This window comes from Salvia splendens, chromosome 9, assembly GCF_004379255.2.
Source record: "Salvia splendens isolate huo1 chromosome 9, SspV2, whole genome shotgun sequence".
Classification (NCBI taxonomy): domain Eukaryota; kingdom Viridiplantae; phylum Streptophyta; class Magnoliopsida; order Lamiales; family Lamiaceae; genus Salvia; species Salvia splendens.
The window spans coordinates 17,643,244-17,657,894 of record NC_056040.1 but is presented as its reverse complement, the minus strand read 5'-3'; the positions used below and the strand labels follow the sequence as shown (position 1 = coordinate 17,657,894).

General features: G+C 37.9%; 1 protein-coding gene across 1 annotated transcript; it reads right to left on the bottom strand.

Annotated features, from left to right (window-relative positions):
- Positions 1–2,801: 2,801 nt before the first annotated feature.
- Positions 2,802–4,359, bottom strand: LOC121749242 (bZIP transcription factor TGA10-like). Its single transcript, XM_042143830.1, has 8 exons — positions 4,297–4,359; positions 4,149–4,229; positions 3,914–3,976; positions 3,766–3,825; positions 3,575–3,652; positions 3,409–3,475; positions 2,990–3,252; positions 2,802–2,870 (listed from the first exon to the last, which is right to left on the bottom strand). Exons 1-8 carry the CDS (start codon positions 4,357–4,359, stop codon positions 2,802–2,804), a joined length of 744 nt encoding a protein of 247 aa, XP_041999764.1.
- Positions 4,360–14,651: the final 10,292 nt, after the last annotated feature.

Here is a 14,651-nt window from a genome sequence, read left to right as displayed (position 1 = left end):
TTTAACATTTTAAATATGATATTATTTCAGTTATGTACTAAATCTGATATTATTTCAAAATTATCATTCTTCTTCCCTTTTGTCATCCTTCACTTTGTTTCTTTATTTCAATATTAGATTTAATTTTACAAAATTAAATTTTAAATTTCAATTTTTAAATATCAATAAAAATTTTTAATTAAAAAATTATTAAATAACAAAAATTAATAGTCATAATCAATATTTGATAGTGTCTAATATTTAATCAATAAGGTATGACAACGCCTTAGTTTTAATCAATATTTAATAGCTTCAATCATAAATAGATCATATAACACGATTTATTCTGAAATAAATATGCATCTAATGTAAGACTAATATAATTTTCGTTTATTAATTTGAAAACAATCAAAATTTACTAGAAAATTTCAACAAAAATACTCCTATAAAATTTTTAGTAGGATCAAATTTTTAGTCAACTTCATAATATTCAATCACAAGCAATTATAACAACCGAACGAAGGCTAAATATAATAGCTCTTATTTTTCCAACATGATTAATATTATTTTTTTGTACTTCTTCAATTCAGCTGAATATTATATTAAATAACAAAAATTAATAGTTTTAATCAATATTTATAGTGTCCATGAATTAATAGTTTTAATTTAAATTTTTTTTATTGATATTTAAAAATTAAAATTTAAAATTTAATTTTATAAAATTAAATCTAATATTGAAATAAAGAAACAAAGTGAAGGGTGACAAAAGGGAAGAAGAATGATAATTTTGAAATAATATCAGATTTAGTATATAACTGAAGATATTTTTAAAGTCCAGGGACTATGGGCGAGATAAACCCATAGTCCATGGACCATTTTTGTAGTTCACTCTATTATAAAACTAATATATAAAAGTAAAACTCACGTTCCACTAATTTTTTCAACTTAATTCCTACTACATTTCTATAAACTCATGCCGAGTCAAATGGTGACAAATTATTAGGGACGAAGGGTGTCTATAGTAAGAATAATATTTATAAAGAAATCCAATTTTGTTTGTTTGTTTTGTTTTTATTCGTTCGAACCAAACCAAACAAAAAATTGAAATTTGCCAAATATTTAAATTGAACCGAACCAAAAAAAATTGAATCGAATTTTATATTTTGTTTGGTGTGTGTATAGTGTGTGAAGTTGTTACATGTGTTGCAAAAATGATAAAATTGTTTTGGGGGGAAAAGATATGTCTAGCTTATGCATCTTGCGATTTAGATTTCGGCTCAATCATATTCAAAGTTTTACTCCAAAAAAAATGTCTAGAAGAATAACTGAAAAGAAATAGAGTTTGAATCTGCTATGCATACAAAAAAAAAGGTTCAAAAACAAAAAAAATTATGTATCAAATGTTTTTTCCATAGAGCAATTTCTCCATTGTCGCCTTTAGTCGTGGCGGGTGCAGTTGAGCCAGAGGGTGCTGAGAAAGCGGAGGCGGTTGAAGTACTCGTCGATGACCAGAAAACATTGAGCGGCTTGGCGGTTCATCAGATGCAGAGGCAGCTGGCGAAGGGTTTGCTGCCTCAAGATATCACCATGTAGTTAAAATTAAATCAACCATTTTTTTACTTAAAGTTATACAAAATAATAACAAGAATAAAGATTAATGAGTGTTTATTACACAACTCATCATACATGATTGTTGTTTATGTGGAAAGTTTAGGTTAGGTGATATATTTATGACAAATAAAATATGGAAAAGATAAAAGAGAAAAAATATTTATGTGCATAAAGTATTTATTTACTAATAGCATAACTTTAAAGGACATGAATTTTAATGTGCAATTAATTAATAACAGAGAAAGAGAAACCAGTCTATTTTTATAAGACGGACGGAGTAATACTTTGAAAGGGACGATAGATTTTTTTTGTTATTTGATGGCATCCTTCTATGAAGAATTCTATAAAGATTCCTGACTAGAGATAAAATGGAGTATATATGACTCGTCCAACTTACGTTACATTTTAAAGTTCGCTAACGCGTGTATATCATGCAAAGACACAATTAATAATAAATGCATTTACCAGAAATAGATAACAGCCTACCACGTAAGCATTTCCCATTAAGATTTGATAAGGGATAAACATAACATTAATTTAACGCGGTCTAGTATATATTAATTTAAAATATAAATCTTAGCAATATTTTATCACTCATATTCAAACAAAATGAAATATACAAGAACCTATAGTTGGGTGAACTTTTTCACTGTGTTTTCATGTCAAAGATTAGTGATATTTACATCTGCAAATTGTATCCACATATATATTTATTAGTAGTACTAGTGGAATATTTTTGAACATAAACACACACATATACATAATTTAGCGTTATTTTTCTATAGTAGATGTTACAAATCAGAACACTGACATTTTTCCCATTTTTATACAGTGAAATAAAGCAAAAATGCATCATCAATTCATTATAATAATTAACCTAATTAAGCCATCGAATTTTTCTGGTGACCAAGGGAACTAATTAAATGTCTAATTTAACATTATTAAAAGAAAATGTAGTTTAATTAGAAAATCCACTCTGTATAAACATAAATGCAATAATACTAAATTTAATTATCAAAAAAATAATAAATTGAGTAAAATTAATTACCGGTGTGACAACGCCTTGAAGAGCAGAGACTTGTTTAGTGGCAATAGACATTTATGTCATGTATTTGTTCACATCTGGTGGCATAGTGAGAGTGCCACCGACGATGGTTTTGGTCAGAGATCGATCCAACGTCTCGAACCCATCAGTAATCGCCTCTTCCGCTTCACCGCTGCAGCCCACAAAGCGCCACCCGTTGCTGCTCCGTCAAGCCCTCCATCTCATCCAACGCTATCTGATTGAGAGATCATACAGATTGATTCAATTTCTATCTTCAAAAAATTTCAATTCCATCTTTTAGGGATTTTCTGATTTTAGGGTTTTTTTCATTTTTGAATTTAGGGTTTCTTGTACCTTGATGACCACTGACGGCCGGAAACCGCCCATCCACATAAAGCACCGCTCTGCCGGAGCCTTCCACATTCCGGAGAAGACGTCGTCCTTGAGGGCCTTGCTCTTGAGGCCGACGATCTGGTCGCAGTGGGCCAACCAGTTGCCGATGACGTTACCTAGCTCACTCTCCGGCCGGTACACGTTGACCGCGCCCCTCAGTTCCACCGTCAGGCAATGGTGCACCTCCAGCCATTTCGCGTACTCCATATCAAATTGTGCCGCGCCTAGAAAATACGAGGAATCAATTCTTTAATTAATATAACAACCTCGAATATCACGCCCTACGAATTTTCGTACACAGCTGCAATTCACCAACCACGCACATGGGTTGGGATAAATTTTCTCATTCGTAATTTTTTTTAATTAAAAAAGAATTGTACCCGGAATTATGTTGGTGTAAGGGAGGCCTTGCTCTCCGGCATTCTCATTTCCACCAAATAAAATTCCCTATAGCAAAAAATGTATATTTGGAGAATTTTTTAGCTATATATGGGATTGGGATTTAAGAGATATACAGTTAAATTAATGGAAATTAAAGATGACTACTTGTGCTCCAACATTTTGAATTTTCAGCTTTAACTGATCCAGCTCTATTTTTTTGGACTCCAGATCTTGAACATAAGCCTGCATTAATAATAAACAAAAATCAAAGAAATTATATATTTTTATCACAGATTAGTTAATTAATAAAAAATGAAACTAAATTTCTTATTGTTTTGTCTAAACTAAAAACATGCCTTTTTCTTAAGCCTGTTTTTTCTTGCCGCTTCTCTGTTCTGAGCAAGCCTACTCAATGTCTGTATTTCCAAAAACAAATTATTTCAAGAAAAATATATTTAATAATTTTTTAAAAACTTATTGTGTAAAAATATTAAGCGAAAATACCTTTAGATCAGTTGACTTTTGAACATCTTGCTCTAAAGTAAGCCCTTGGTAGTTTACCCCACGCTGCAATTAAATAATTTAAAACAAAAAAATCAAAATAGAGGAATTAATTAATCCAAGCACAAAATTTCACTTATATACTTAAATCTCAACATTAGTTAATGGGGAATCATTTAGATTTATTTTAAATAGCCATTTTTTGTATTTAATTAATGCAGTAATTTAATATCATAACCTGAACTACGCTGGCAGATTCTTGAACATCATTTCTAGGGTTAGATGCCTCAAATGATGTTTTCGAACCACTGCTGATTCCCTACCAAAAACACAAGATTAATTGATTCAAAAACCCCATCAAAATGTTTTTTTAAAATTCTAATTACCGTAAAAATTGGTTTACCATGCAGGTCCTGAGAAGGGATAATGCTGAGAGTGTGCCGCCTCATCTCTTCATAAATTCAGACACAAATTAATTTAATTGAATGTAAATTAGTCAACTAAACTAAAATCGGACAATAATTATTATAAAAAAAGGCTAAACAAATCGAAACCAAATATTGGTTGTACATGAAAAAAGTAACCAAAAAATTCTCATTTCAGAATTTGAGAAAAAAAAATATATTATATTCTTTTCTTCATAGTTAAAATGATAAATATTTTTGAGGGTTTGCACAAATTAAACCAGTGGCTTCAATATGCTAAGTTATAACATATTTTTCTCATGAAGAATCAGAATCTCTAGAAAGCTATAGAAAAAAAAATCGATTTTGTAAAAAATCTCAAAAAGAAATAAAATTGATATAGGTGTATATGAATGTTTACGACTTTGATCTTGAGAAGAATAAGGATCTTGGTCGTTGAGGTAACCATATTGACAGAAAGCTTGATCCAAATAGCCTGATTCATAATCGCTGGATTCTTTGCTTCTGCAAATATTCCATATCAACAAATCATACTTAATTAAAATATAATTAGAAAAATAATTTAGAATAAAAACTAAGGCCAAAGTTGCTTACATATTGAAGGGTGTGGCTGATGAGGATGATAGCATCATCCCAAATGAAACATGGAATTATTATATTGATTTTGATGATGATGATTGATTTGATCATAGTGTGTTAAATTCTCTAAATTCTGTCCCACATCGACTTGGTGAAGATCCCATCTAATCTATATAAGTGTGGATAACCCTCCCCCTTATGAGGCCTTTTAAGGGGTGAGTGGCCCATTTCTAATATGGTATCAGAGCGGGCCCAAGTCGATGATGGAGTTTATTTCTTTATCTCTTCTTTTGCCTACCCACGTGATGGAAGTCCGATGTGTCATTCCGGCCCACACGTGAGGGGGCGTGTTAAAATCTAATATCTTGTCCCACATCGACTTGGTGATGATCCTAGCTTGTCTATATAAGAGTGGATAACCCTCCCCCTTATGAGGCCTTTTAAGGGGTGAGTGGCCCATTTCTAATATGGGTGAGTGGCCCATTTCTAATATGGTATCAGAGCGGGCCCAAGTCGATGATGGTTTTCTCTTTATCTCTTATCTACCTCACGAGTGGAAGACCGATGTCCTTTCCGGCCCACATCGATGATGGTTTCTCTTGCATTGCCTACCCACGTGATGGAAGACCGATGTCCTTTCCGGCCCACACGTGAGGGGGCGTGTTAAATTCTCTAAATTCTGTCCCACATCGACTTGGTGAAGATCCCATCTAATCTATATAAGTGTGGATAACCCTCCCCTTATGAGGCCTTTTAAGGGGTGAGTGGCCCATTTCTAATATCGTGTTGCATCTGATGATGTTATCGTGTTGCATCTGATGATGTTGAGCTATTTGTGCAGAGTGAGAGTGATGAAGCTCGTTGCTACTGACTTTGTTTGAAGCCATGAGAGAGGGGAGAGAGAGATGAGATCTAGAGAGAGATAGAGAGGGAACTTTTTCTTTTCATGGTTGTTCAAAACCTAGTATTTTGTTCTCATTTTATAGAGAAATTGGAGATCAACATAATGTAGGTAGGGATAAATGAAATTTAGAAAGAGAGTAAGAGGCAGTTATGGAGTAATCAAAAGAGAAGAGGATGGTATAAAAAATGGGAAAATGAATTAAATGCAAAGAGAAAAGACAAACCCTATTTAAGCTTTTCCCTATAACAACCAGACTTTCATTTCCCAAATTCAACTTTCATACAATTCCATTTAATTTCACACCCTCTCTCTTAAAAAATGGTTTAAGTTTATTTATTTGGGAGTGTGGAGGTAAGAAGTCTGAGCAATAGCCGCCACGGTTGTTATAATTTTGTCACTAGAAATTTATGTTTGTTTTGTGTGTATTTTGTTTCTCTTTTTCTATATGTTTCTAATGTACTCCATCTACCCCGACTAAGATGATACATTTTATAGCCGGCAGATTTTAGGAATTGTTGGTTTATGGGTTTAATTAGAGAGAGAAAAAATGGATGTAAGTATTAAATGGAGAGAGAGAGAGACAGATAGTTGAATATTTTAATTGGAGAGGAAAAAAGTGGTTGAGTGTATCAATTGAAGAGAGATAAATTTTCCAAAAATAGAAATGTTTTACCTTAGTTGGGACAGACTAAAAAAAGTGTGTCTAGGGCTGGGTCGATACGGTATCCCGTACCAAAAATGTTGTATCATATGTTGTACCTAAAATATTTCTTTCATACTGTTACCATACCGAAAGTTTCGGCATACATATCACTACCAAAAGAATTTCATACTGTTATCCACCTAAATGGACTGTTGGATACACGAAGCACGAACTTAAGGACCGTTGGAGATGTTCTGGGCGGCTGATGCAAACCCAGCATCTCGCTGACAATGTTTTGGAGAGACATGGCACCTTCAACAAACCACGAGAGACATTCTGGAGGGACAGTTCGAACCATCGGAACGTTGGGTTCATAGACGACGAACTCAGTGGGCTACTAGGCGAATAACTCTATAGACTAGAGACGTTTTGGAGTGCATTTTCATTTTCTCTCTTCGTTCGAGCTCAATTATCAACAGACTTGATCTGTTGCTAATTAGTTACTCCTTAAACTATTAGTAGCATAATTTAATACTTCATCCGTCACACTCTAAGTGGAGCATTTCTAGTTTGACACGAAATTTTATATAGTACTCCCTCCTAGTTGCATATCCAGAACCCGAGTATGGAGTGGGTGGAATTAAATTTTAAAAAAATTTAATACTCCCTCTGTCCCACACTACTTGCACTTATTTCCTTTCTGAGCGTCCCAAGTTATTTGTACTCTTTCCATTTTTAGTAACAATTTATATCTACAGCCGTAATTGTTGACTTTGTCTATTACTCATTCCTTAATCTCCGTACCCAAAAGGAAAGGTGCGAGTAGTGCGGGACGGAGGGAGTACAATTTAAAAAATAAAATTAAATAATATATTAATTAAAAATAAAAAATAAAAAAATAATACTACGTTAAATAGCAAATATTTAAACTCCATAAATATCAAAGGTTTATTTTGATATACAAATATTTTATACTAATAAATAGTAATATGTAGTATAAATAGTATAACAAAATAATATGCGCAAACTAATAAAAATATAGATTCATAAAGTATTTCAATGGTTTGTTTTGGTAATAAGAAGTTGTATGAATTGATTTAAAAGAAAGAAAGAAAGGTTAAAAGAAGAAAAAATGCTCTTATTGAGGTTTGAACCCAGGACCTCTTGGTTAAAAGTTAAATAGCACAACCACTAGGCTACTATCTATGGTACAAAAATAATTAAAAATTCTTATATTTCTATACATGGAGGGGGCGATTTTGCTATTTCCGGATCGATTATAAGGGATATTTAGGCTCTCCGGGCGGCCGGGAAGGGGCGGTGGCCCCCTCCTGCCCCCCAGATCCGCCGGTGATCAAGACCAATTTGATCGGGCACGGGTTGTAAGAAATATAGTAGAAAGTGAGTGGAAAATATTCGTGGAAGGTGGGTGCTACTTTTATATATTAGTTTTATAGTGAAATGTGAGTGAAATAAAGTTAGTGGAATGTGGGGTCCATTATCAAAAGTAGTAAAAAAATAAATGAGACATTTATTGGTGGACGGGCGAAAATGATAAAACGAGGCATTTATTGGTGGACGGATGTATTGTTTTGTGAGAGAAGTGGATTGACCAATATAAGAGAGAAGGAAAAAGTAGTAAGAGTGATGTTTCTATATTTAGAAATATGTCATTTAGAATAGACATCCTAAAAGGGCAAATGTGGCACTTAGAGTGGGACGAAGGGAGTATGTTGCTAAAATTTAACAACGACCAAATGAACAATTGTATAAATCTTTTGCTAATCCATTGCTAACCATTTGTACTAGTGAAATTATGACAATTAATAGCGAAATTGGCTGTTGGTAAATGGAGTAGTAATTTTTGGAGTATTTGTTAAGGTGTTGGTTTCTGGGGATTACAAGAGATAACAGAACCGGGCGTAATACAACCCAAAAGAAAGGAAAAGGAGGAACTGAACTTAAAAATTACAACGTAGAATCGAAACTACTAAACCAGTATGATTAGCCGAGTCGAGGAGGCCTCTTTCCGCAAGACGAGATACGCCCCGGTAGTGCTCTTCGGTTTGGCGTGTCGTCCCCAAAGGTAAAACGGCTACGTCTCTATTGATGCAGCACCGCAATCAGTAGAGCTCCGGCGAACGGGATGGAGGAGAGGGCAGAGCTTCGACAGAAGGACAATGCAGAAAGAGGGAGAGAGCTTATGCAGAGAATGCTTGTATATGTGTCCTAATGCAGTGGTATGGCTAGCCTATTTATAGGCCAAGCCACCATGCAGGGTCAACCAGCCATTGAAGGCTCATCATGGCAATTCGTAACCGACATCGGTTACAGGCGTGTGGCTGGAGTGTGCCACCCGTGTGTGGAGCGTGTGGATTTCTCACGTGGCAGCCGTGACTGTGCCTCGCTTGACGACGTGTCAAGCCACTTGGATTGCTGACTCGGCGGTGATCCAAAAAGAATAGTTTGGGCCAAGCCCCAAGCCCAAAGACCACCCAAAGACCAATTGCCAAGATCCAAGTCCAAGTCCAAGTCCAAGTCCAAGATCGAGATCGAGATCGAGATCGAGATCGAGATCGGGATCGGGATCGGGCCCGAGGCCTGCGGCCCGCGACCGCGACCGCGAGCACAAGCACGGGCACGGGCTCGGGCTCGGGCGGCGGCGGCGGCGCGCGCGTGTCCGCGCGTGTGGGCTCTTTCACCCATCTTGGTCCACTATAATTATTAAGTAACATAAAGTCACTTAATTTATACACATTAAAAGATGTGTTAATCCTCCAATGTGGGATAATTAACACTAGTTAATTATTCCCTAAGCTCCAACTCCAAGCTTTAATAAAAGCTAATTATGCCCAACTTTAATCCACTATTTCTCACTCACCGGAAATCGGATTTGAGAAAGTGAATATACTACATTTATCTACGTAAAATGTAGATCGACGCTATGTCATTTAATTTCACAAAATTAAATGTCTCGTCACATTTATTATTTGGTCAAAATCCATTGACCGGGCATATTTAATACCATGATTTCTACAATCCCCCACATGAGTGGAAATAGCCGAATGCATATGCATGCAGACACAAACTCAACCCTCGAGAGGTATATAAGCATAAGGATAGGTAGTTGTTGACTTTGAACCCTCCATAGTCGACACCATCGGATACACAGGCGGCTTAGTAGCGCGATGCTTTGAACTAATCCCCCACGGCGTGCACCGAGACAATGGTGTTAACGCTTAAACACCTCAACCTCATCCGTTCTCACATTTTGTGTCCATTGCGGTCTTGGACACCACTTTGGATTCATAAGTGCATTTTTTATGAAGCGACCACACTTCGCACTTACATAGGTTATTCTTAGTTAAGTACCTTGCCATACTTGGTCTCTTTGAGAATTCCATCTCTTTGAGATCCTTAAGAACCATTAAAAGTCATAGACTTAACCTTTACCACTAGGCAAGCTCTCCAACACTCTATTGCTCTCTAGGGAATAGATATAGTTGAGTGTTTCTCATGAACTCTCATAGCTTAGTTGTCCCTTTGAACCAAGTTCTTGGGATCTCCAGTCATCATGGTTGGGTTACCACTATGATAATTCTTTAGTTTGTGGATTTCAAACTCATTCCCTCTAGCAACTTATTCATTTGATCACGGTTTAACCCTTTGGTTAGCGGATCCGCTAGATTATCTATTGACTTCACATAGTCAATTGTAATCACCCCTGTTGTGATTAAATGTCTCACGGTGTTATGTCGTCGACATATATGTCGAGACTTACCGTTATAGAAGCCATTGTTTGCCCTTCCAATAGCTGCTTGGCTATCGCAGTGGATCAGCACTGGTGGCACTGGCTTAGACCAACATGGAATGTCTTCAAGGAAGTTCTTAAGCCACCCGGCTTCCTCACCAGCCTTATCCAAGGCAATGAACTCCGATTCCATTGTTGATCGGGCTATACAGGTCTGTTTTGTGGATTTTCACGATACAGCACCACCCCCAATAGTAAAGACATATCCACTTGTTGAAAGTGAGTCTCTATTATCGGATATCCAATTGGCATCACAGTACCCTTCAAGTACCGGGGGTATCTCGAGAAGTGTAGCCCAAGATTTTGAGTGTGTTTTAAATATCTCAAAACCCTCACAAGAGCTCTCCAATGCTCTTTGCTTGGATTGCTCGTGTAACGACTCAACTTGTTCACGGCACAAGCAATGTCAGGTCGAGTGCAATTAGTCAAGTACATGATGCACCCGATGACCCGTGCATACTCTTCTTGTGCAACGGGCTCGCCTTTGTTTTTGCTCAAGTGAACGTCGAGTTCAATTGGAGTCTTAACCGGCGCGCCATCATAGGCTTTGAATTTATTCAATATCTTCTCAACATAATGTGATTGTGTTAAGGTGATTCCATCATTCGTTCTTAGAATCTTCATTCCAAGAATTACATCGGCTAGACCCATGTCTTTCATGTCAAAGTTTCTCTTTAACATGGCCTTTGTATCGTTAATTACTTGAGTGTTGCTACCCAAGATTAACATATCATCAACGTAGAGACACACTATAACATGACCGTTATTAGTGCTCTTGATGTAGACACATTTGTCGCACTCGTTGATTTTAAACCCATTTGATAACATCACATTATCAAACTTCAAGTGCCATTGCAATGGCGCTTGTTTCAATCCATATAGGGACTTTACGAGCTTGCATACCTTTTTCTCTTGTCCAGGTACTACAAACCCTTCGGGTTGTTCCATATAGATTTCATCTTCTAGTTCACCATTTAGAAACGCGGTCTTTACATCCATTTGATGAATCTCAAGATTGTGCAATGCAGCAATAGCGAGAAGCACTCGTATAGATGTAATCCTTGTTACAGGTGAATAGATATCGAAAAAGTCATGTCCTTCCTTTTGTTTAAAACCCTTTACTACTAATCGGGCTTTATACTTATCAACTGTTCCATCGGCCTTAAACTTTCTTTTAAGAACCCATTTGCATCCTAAAGGTTTAGCACCTTCGGGCAAATCAACCAACACCCATGTGTGGTTTAGCAAAATTGAATCAATTTCGCTTTGAACAGCTTATCTCCAATGCAGCCCGTCTGGGCCAGCAAAGGCTACTTTTATCGATGTTGGTTCTTCATCCAACATGAAAGCAATGTAGTCAGGACCAAAAGTTTTTGGTGTTCTGACTCTATTACCACGTCTTAGTACTGTATCTTTTGGATCGGGCCTTGCACGCTTGCGCGATTCAGGTTCCGCATCTGCTGATTTAGAACTTGTGGCTTCTCCTTCCACTTGTTTAGAACTAGTGGCTTCTTCAATTCTTGTCTCAGAATTGGTTGAGACTTTTTCCTTGTCTTTGCAAGGAAATGTATTCTCGAGAAATACAGCATTCCTCGACTCAATTGTTGTTTCTACTGTGATAGTCGATATTTCAGACTTGTGAACAACAAATCGATATGCACTACTGTTAAGTGCATATCCAATGAAGATGCAATCAACCGTCTTAGGTCCGATTGTAACTTCTTTGGGCGGAGGAACCATCACCTTTGCCAAACACCCCCACACTTTGAGGTATTTGTAGGATGGCTTCCTTCCCTTCCACAACTCATAAGGAGTGACATCTTTTCCTTTGAGAGTGATCTTATTCAAGATATAGTTGGCTGTCAAAACAGCTTCCCCCCACATGTTATGTGGTAATCCTGAAGTTAGAAGCAGTGCATTCATCATCTCTTTTAGAGTTCGATTTTTGCGTTCTGCAACACCATTAGATTGTGGTGAATATGGAGCAGTTGTTTGATGAATTATACCACTTGCGTTGCATAACTCCTCAAACGGGGCTACATATTCGCCTCCTCTATCGCTTCGAATCATTTTGATTTTACAACCAAGTTGATTCTCAACCTCGTTCTTATAATTTTTGAACGCTTCTATTGCTTCATCTTTACTTCTTAAAAGATAAATGTAGCAATACCTTGTGCAATCATCTATGAAAGTGATAAAGTACTTTTTACCACCTCTTGTTTGCACCATCTTTAAATCACATACATCCGTGTGAATTAATTCAAGGGGTTTTGTGTTTCGTTCAACCGAATGAAACGGCAACTTAGTCATTTTTGCTTCAAGACAAATTTCACATTTATCTTGATTATCTACTTCATTAGCCTTTAGTAAATCTAAATTTACTAATCTTTTAATGGCTTTTGAATTTACATGTCCCAATCTACAATGCCACAAATTTGAAGACTCGGTCAAATAAGAGGAAGTATATGCTTTATTATTATTAGCCAATGGCTTTGCAACACTGCGAGTTGCTACACTAAGCTTGAAAAGCCCATCGGTTACATAACCTTTTCCGAGGGATTTTCCAAACTTATACAAGACAAACCTATCAGACTCAAATACAAGTTTAAACCCCTTATTAACTAGTATTGATCCTAACACTAGGTTCTTGCGGATGTCCGGGACATGCAGAACATCCTTCAAAGTGATTGTGACGCCAGACGTCATCATGAGAATCACGTTGCCAACGCCGAGGATTTCGGACGATGCTTAATTCCCCATGTTGATTTTTCTTCCTTCAACAGCCGTGTAGGAGGCAAACTTGCTCCTGTCGGAGCAAACATGAGCGGTAGCGCCGGTGTCGATGTACCAGCCTCCCCTGTTATCAACAAGGTTAACCTCTTCAGTGACCACTGCAATGAGGTCGTTCTCATCCCAGTCTTTGAACTCCTTCTCAACGACGTGGGCTGCCGGCTTCTTCTTCTTGCTGCGGCAGTCTTTGGCAAAGTGGCCCGGTTTACCACATTTGTAGCAGTCGCCTTCAAACTTCCTTGAAGGCTGCTTTCCCTTCCCTTTGTCACTTGGACGGTTTGGGCGAGGGCGTTTGTTGGAGGGACCGCCCCGCTCCAACAGATTGGCTTTGGCTTTATTTGGGGTGAAGCCCTTAGCCTTTTGATCACTTTTGCGCACGTCGGCCTCAATGCGCAACTTTACGATCAAGTCTTCAAGGGTCATCTGCTTTCGCTTGTGCTTGAGATAACTCTTGAAGTCCTTCCAACTTGGAGGGAGCTTGTCAATGATCGTGCACCTTAGGAACTTATCGGGCAAGGTCATCCCTTCAGCCACTAAGGAGTGGATGATCATTTGGAGCTCTTGGACTTGCTCCATGATGGGTCGAGAGTCGACCATCTTGTAGTCCATAAACTTGGATGCTACAACCTGTTCAGTCCCTGCAGCATTGTCTATGCTATATTTCTTCTCTAGGCTTTCCCACATTTGTTTAGATGTGGTTACATTGGAGTATACATTATAGAGGCTATCATCTAATGCACTTAAAATAAAGTTTTTACATAAATAATCCCCTTTTCTCCAAGCCTCATAGTCCGCCATGACTTCGAGCCTAGTCTCTTGGTCGCTTGGCGCGGGCGGCTCGTTCTCCGTGAGGAAGTTGGCGACGCCCAATGTTGTCAAGTAGAACAACATCTTTTGGTACCACCTCTTGAAGTCTGATCCTCCAAACTTGGGTGGTTTCTCGGCCGATGGCATCATTCTTGGTGCCAAAGGTGCCGCAGTTGGTCCTTGGAAGGAACCAATTCCGTTGCCCCCGAAGGAGCCAACAACGTGGTTGGGCATAGAGCCCCCACCATTCACGTTAGGCATAGAGCCCGCCATGAACGTACTATCCCCGAAGGGACTAGCACTCGCATGAGACCCGAAGGCCCCAGCATTCGTGTGAGGCCCGAAAGCCCCAACACTCGATCCATTAAAGGATCCGAAGGAACCACTAAAAGTGGAACCAACCGATCCACTCGAGGTGGATCCACCAGTGAGCCCAAGGGGGTTAACGAACTCCCAAGGGGTTGTTGATGAAGAGGGATAGTGCCCGGGAGTGGGCATCATCGTCGGAATCGACGACGTATTGACCGGTCCAGTGGTCGCCATGGTGGAGGGAATGGCGGCGGTGGTGGCGGCAGCAGTGGTGTTAGATTCAGTCGACATCTCCAGCAAAGGTTTTAATTGTTTCGAAAGTTTTAGTTCAGTTTAGGAGGTCCAAATCCCTTCAAAGGCAAGTTATCTCGTCTTGCGATTGTTGGTTTCTACGGATTACAAGAGATAACAGAACCAGGCGTAATACAACCCAAAAGAAAGGAAAAGGAGGAACTGAACTTAAAAATTACAAC

Coding starts and splice junctions, on each gene's coding strand:
- LOC121749242 (XM_042143830.1), bottom strand. CDS start 4,359: ATGAGGCGGCACACTCTCAGCATTATCCCTTCTCAGGACCTGCATGGT. Junction 3,476..3,574: donor TTCAAAATGTTGGAGCACAA/GTAGTCATCTTT, acceptor TTTTTGCTATAG/GGAATTTTATTTGGTGGAAA. Junction 2,871..2,989: donor GGCCGTCAGTGGTCATCAAG/GTACAAGAAACC, acceptor TCTCTCAATCAG/ATAGCGTTGGATGAGATGGA.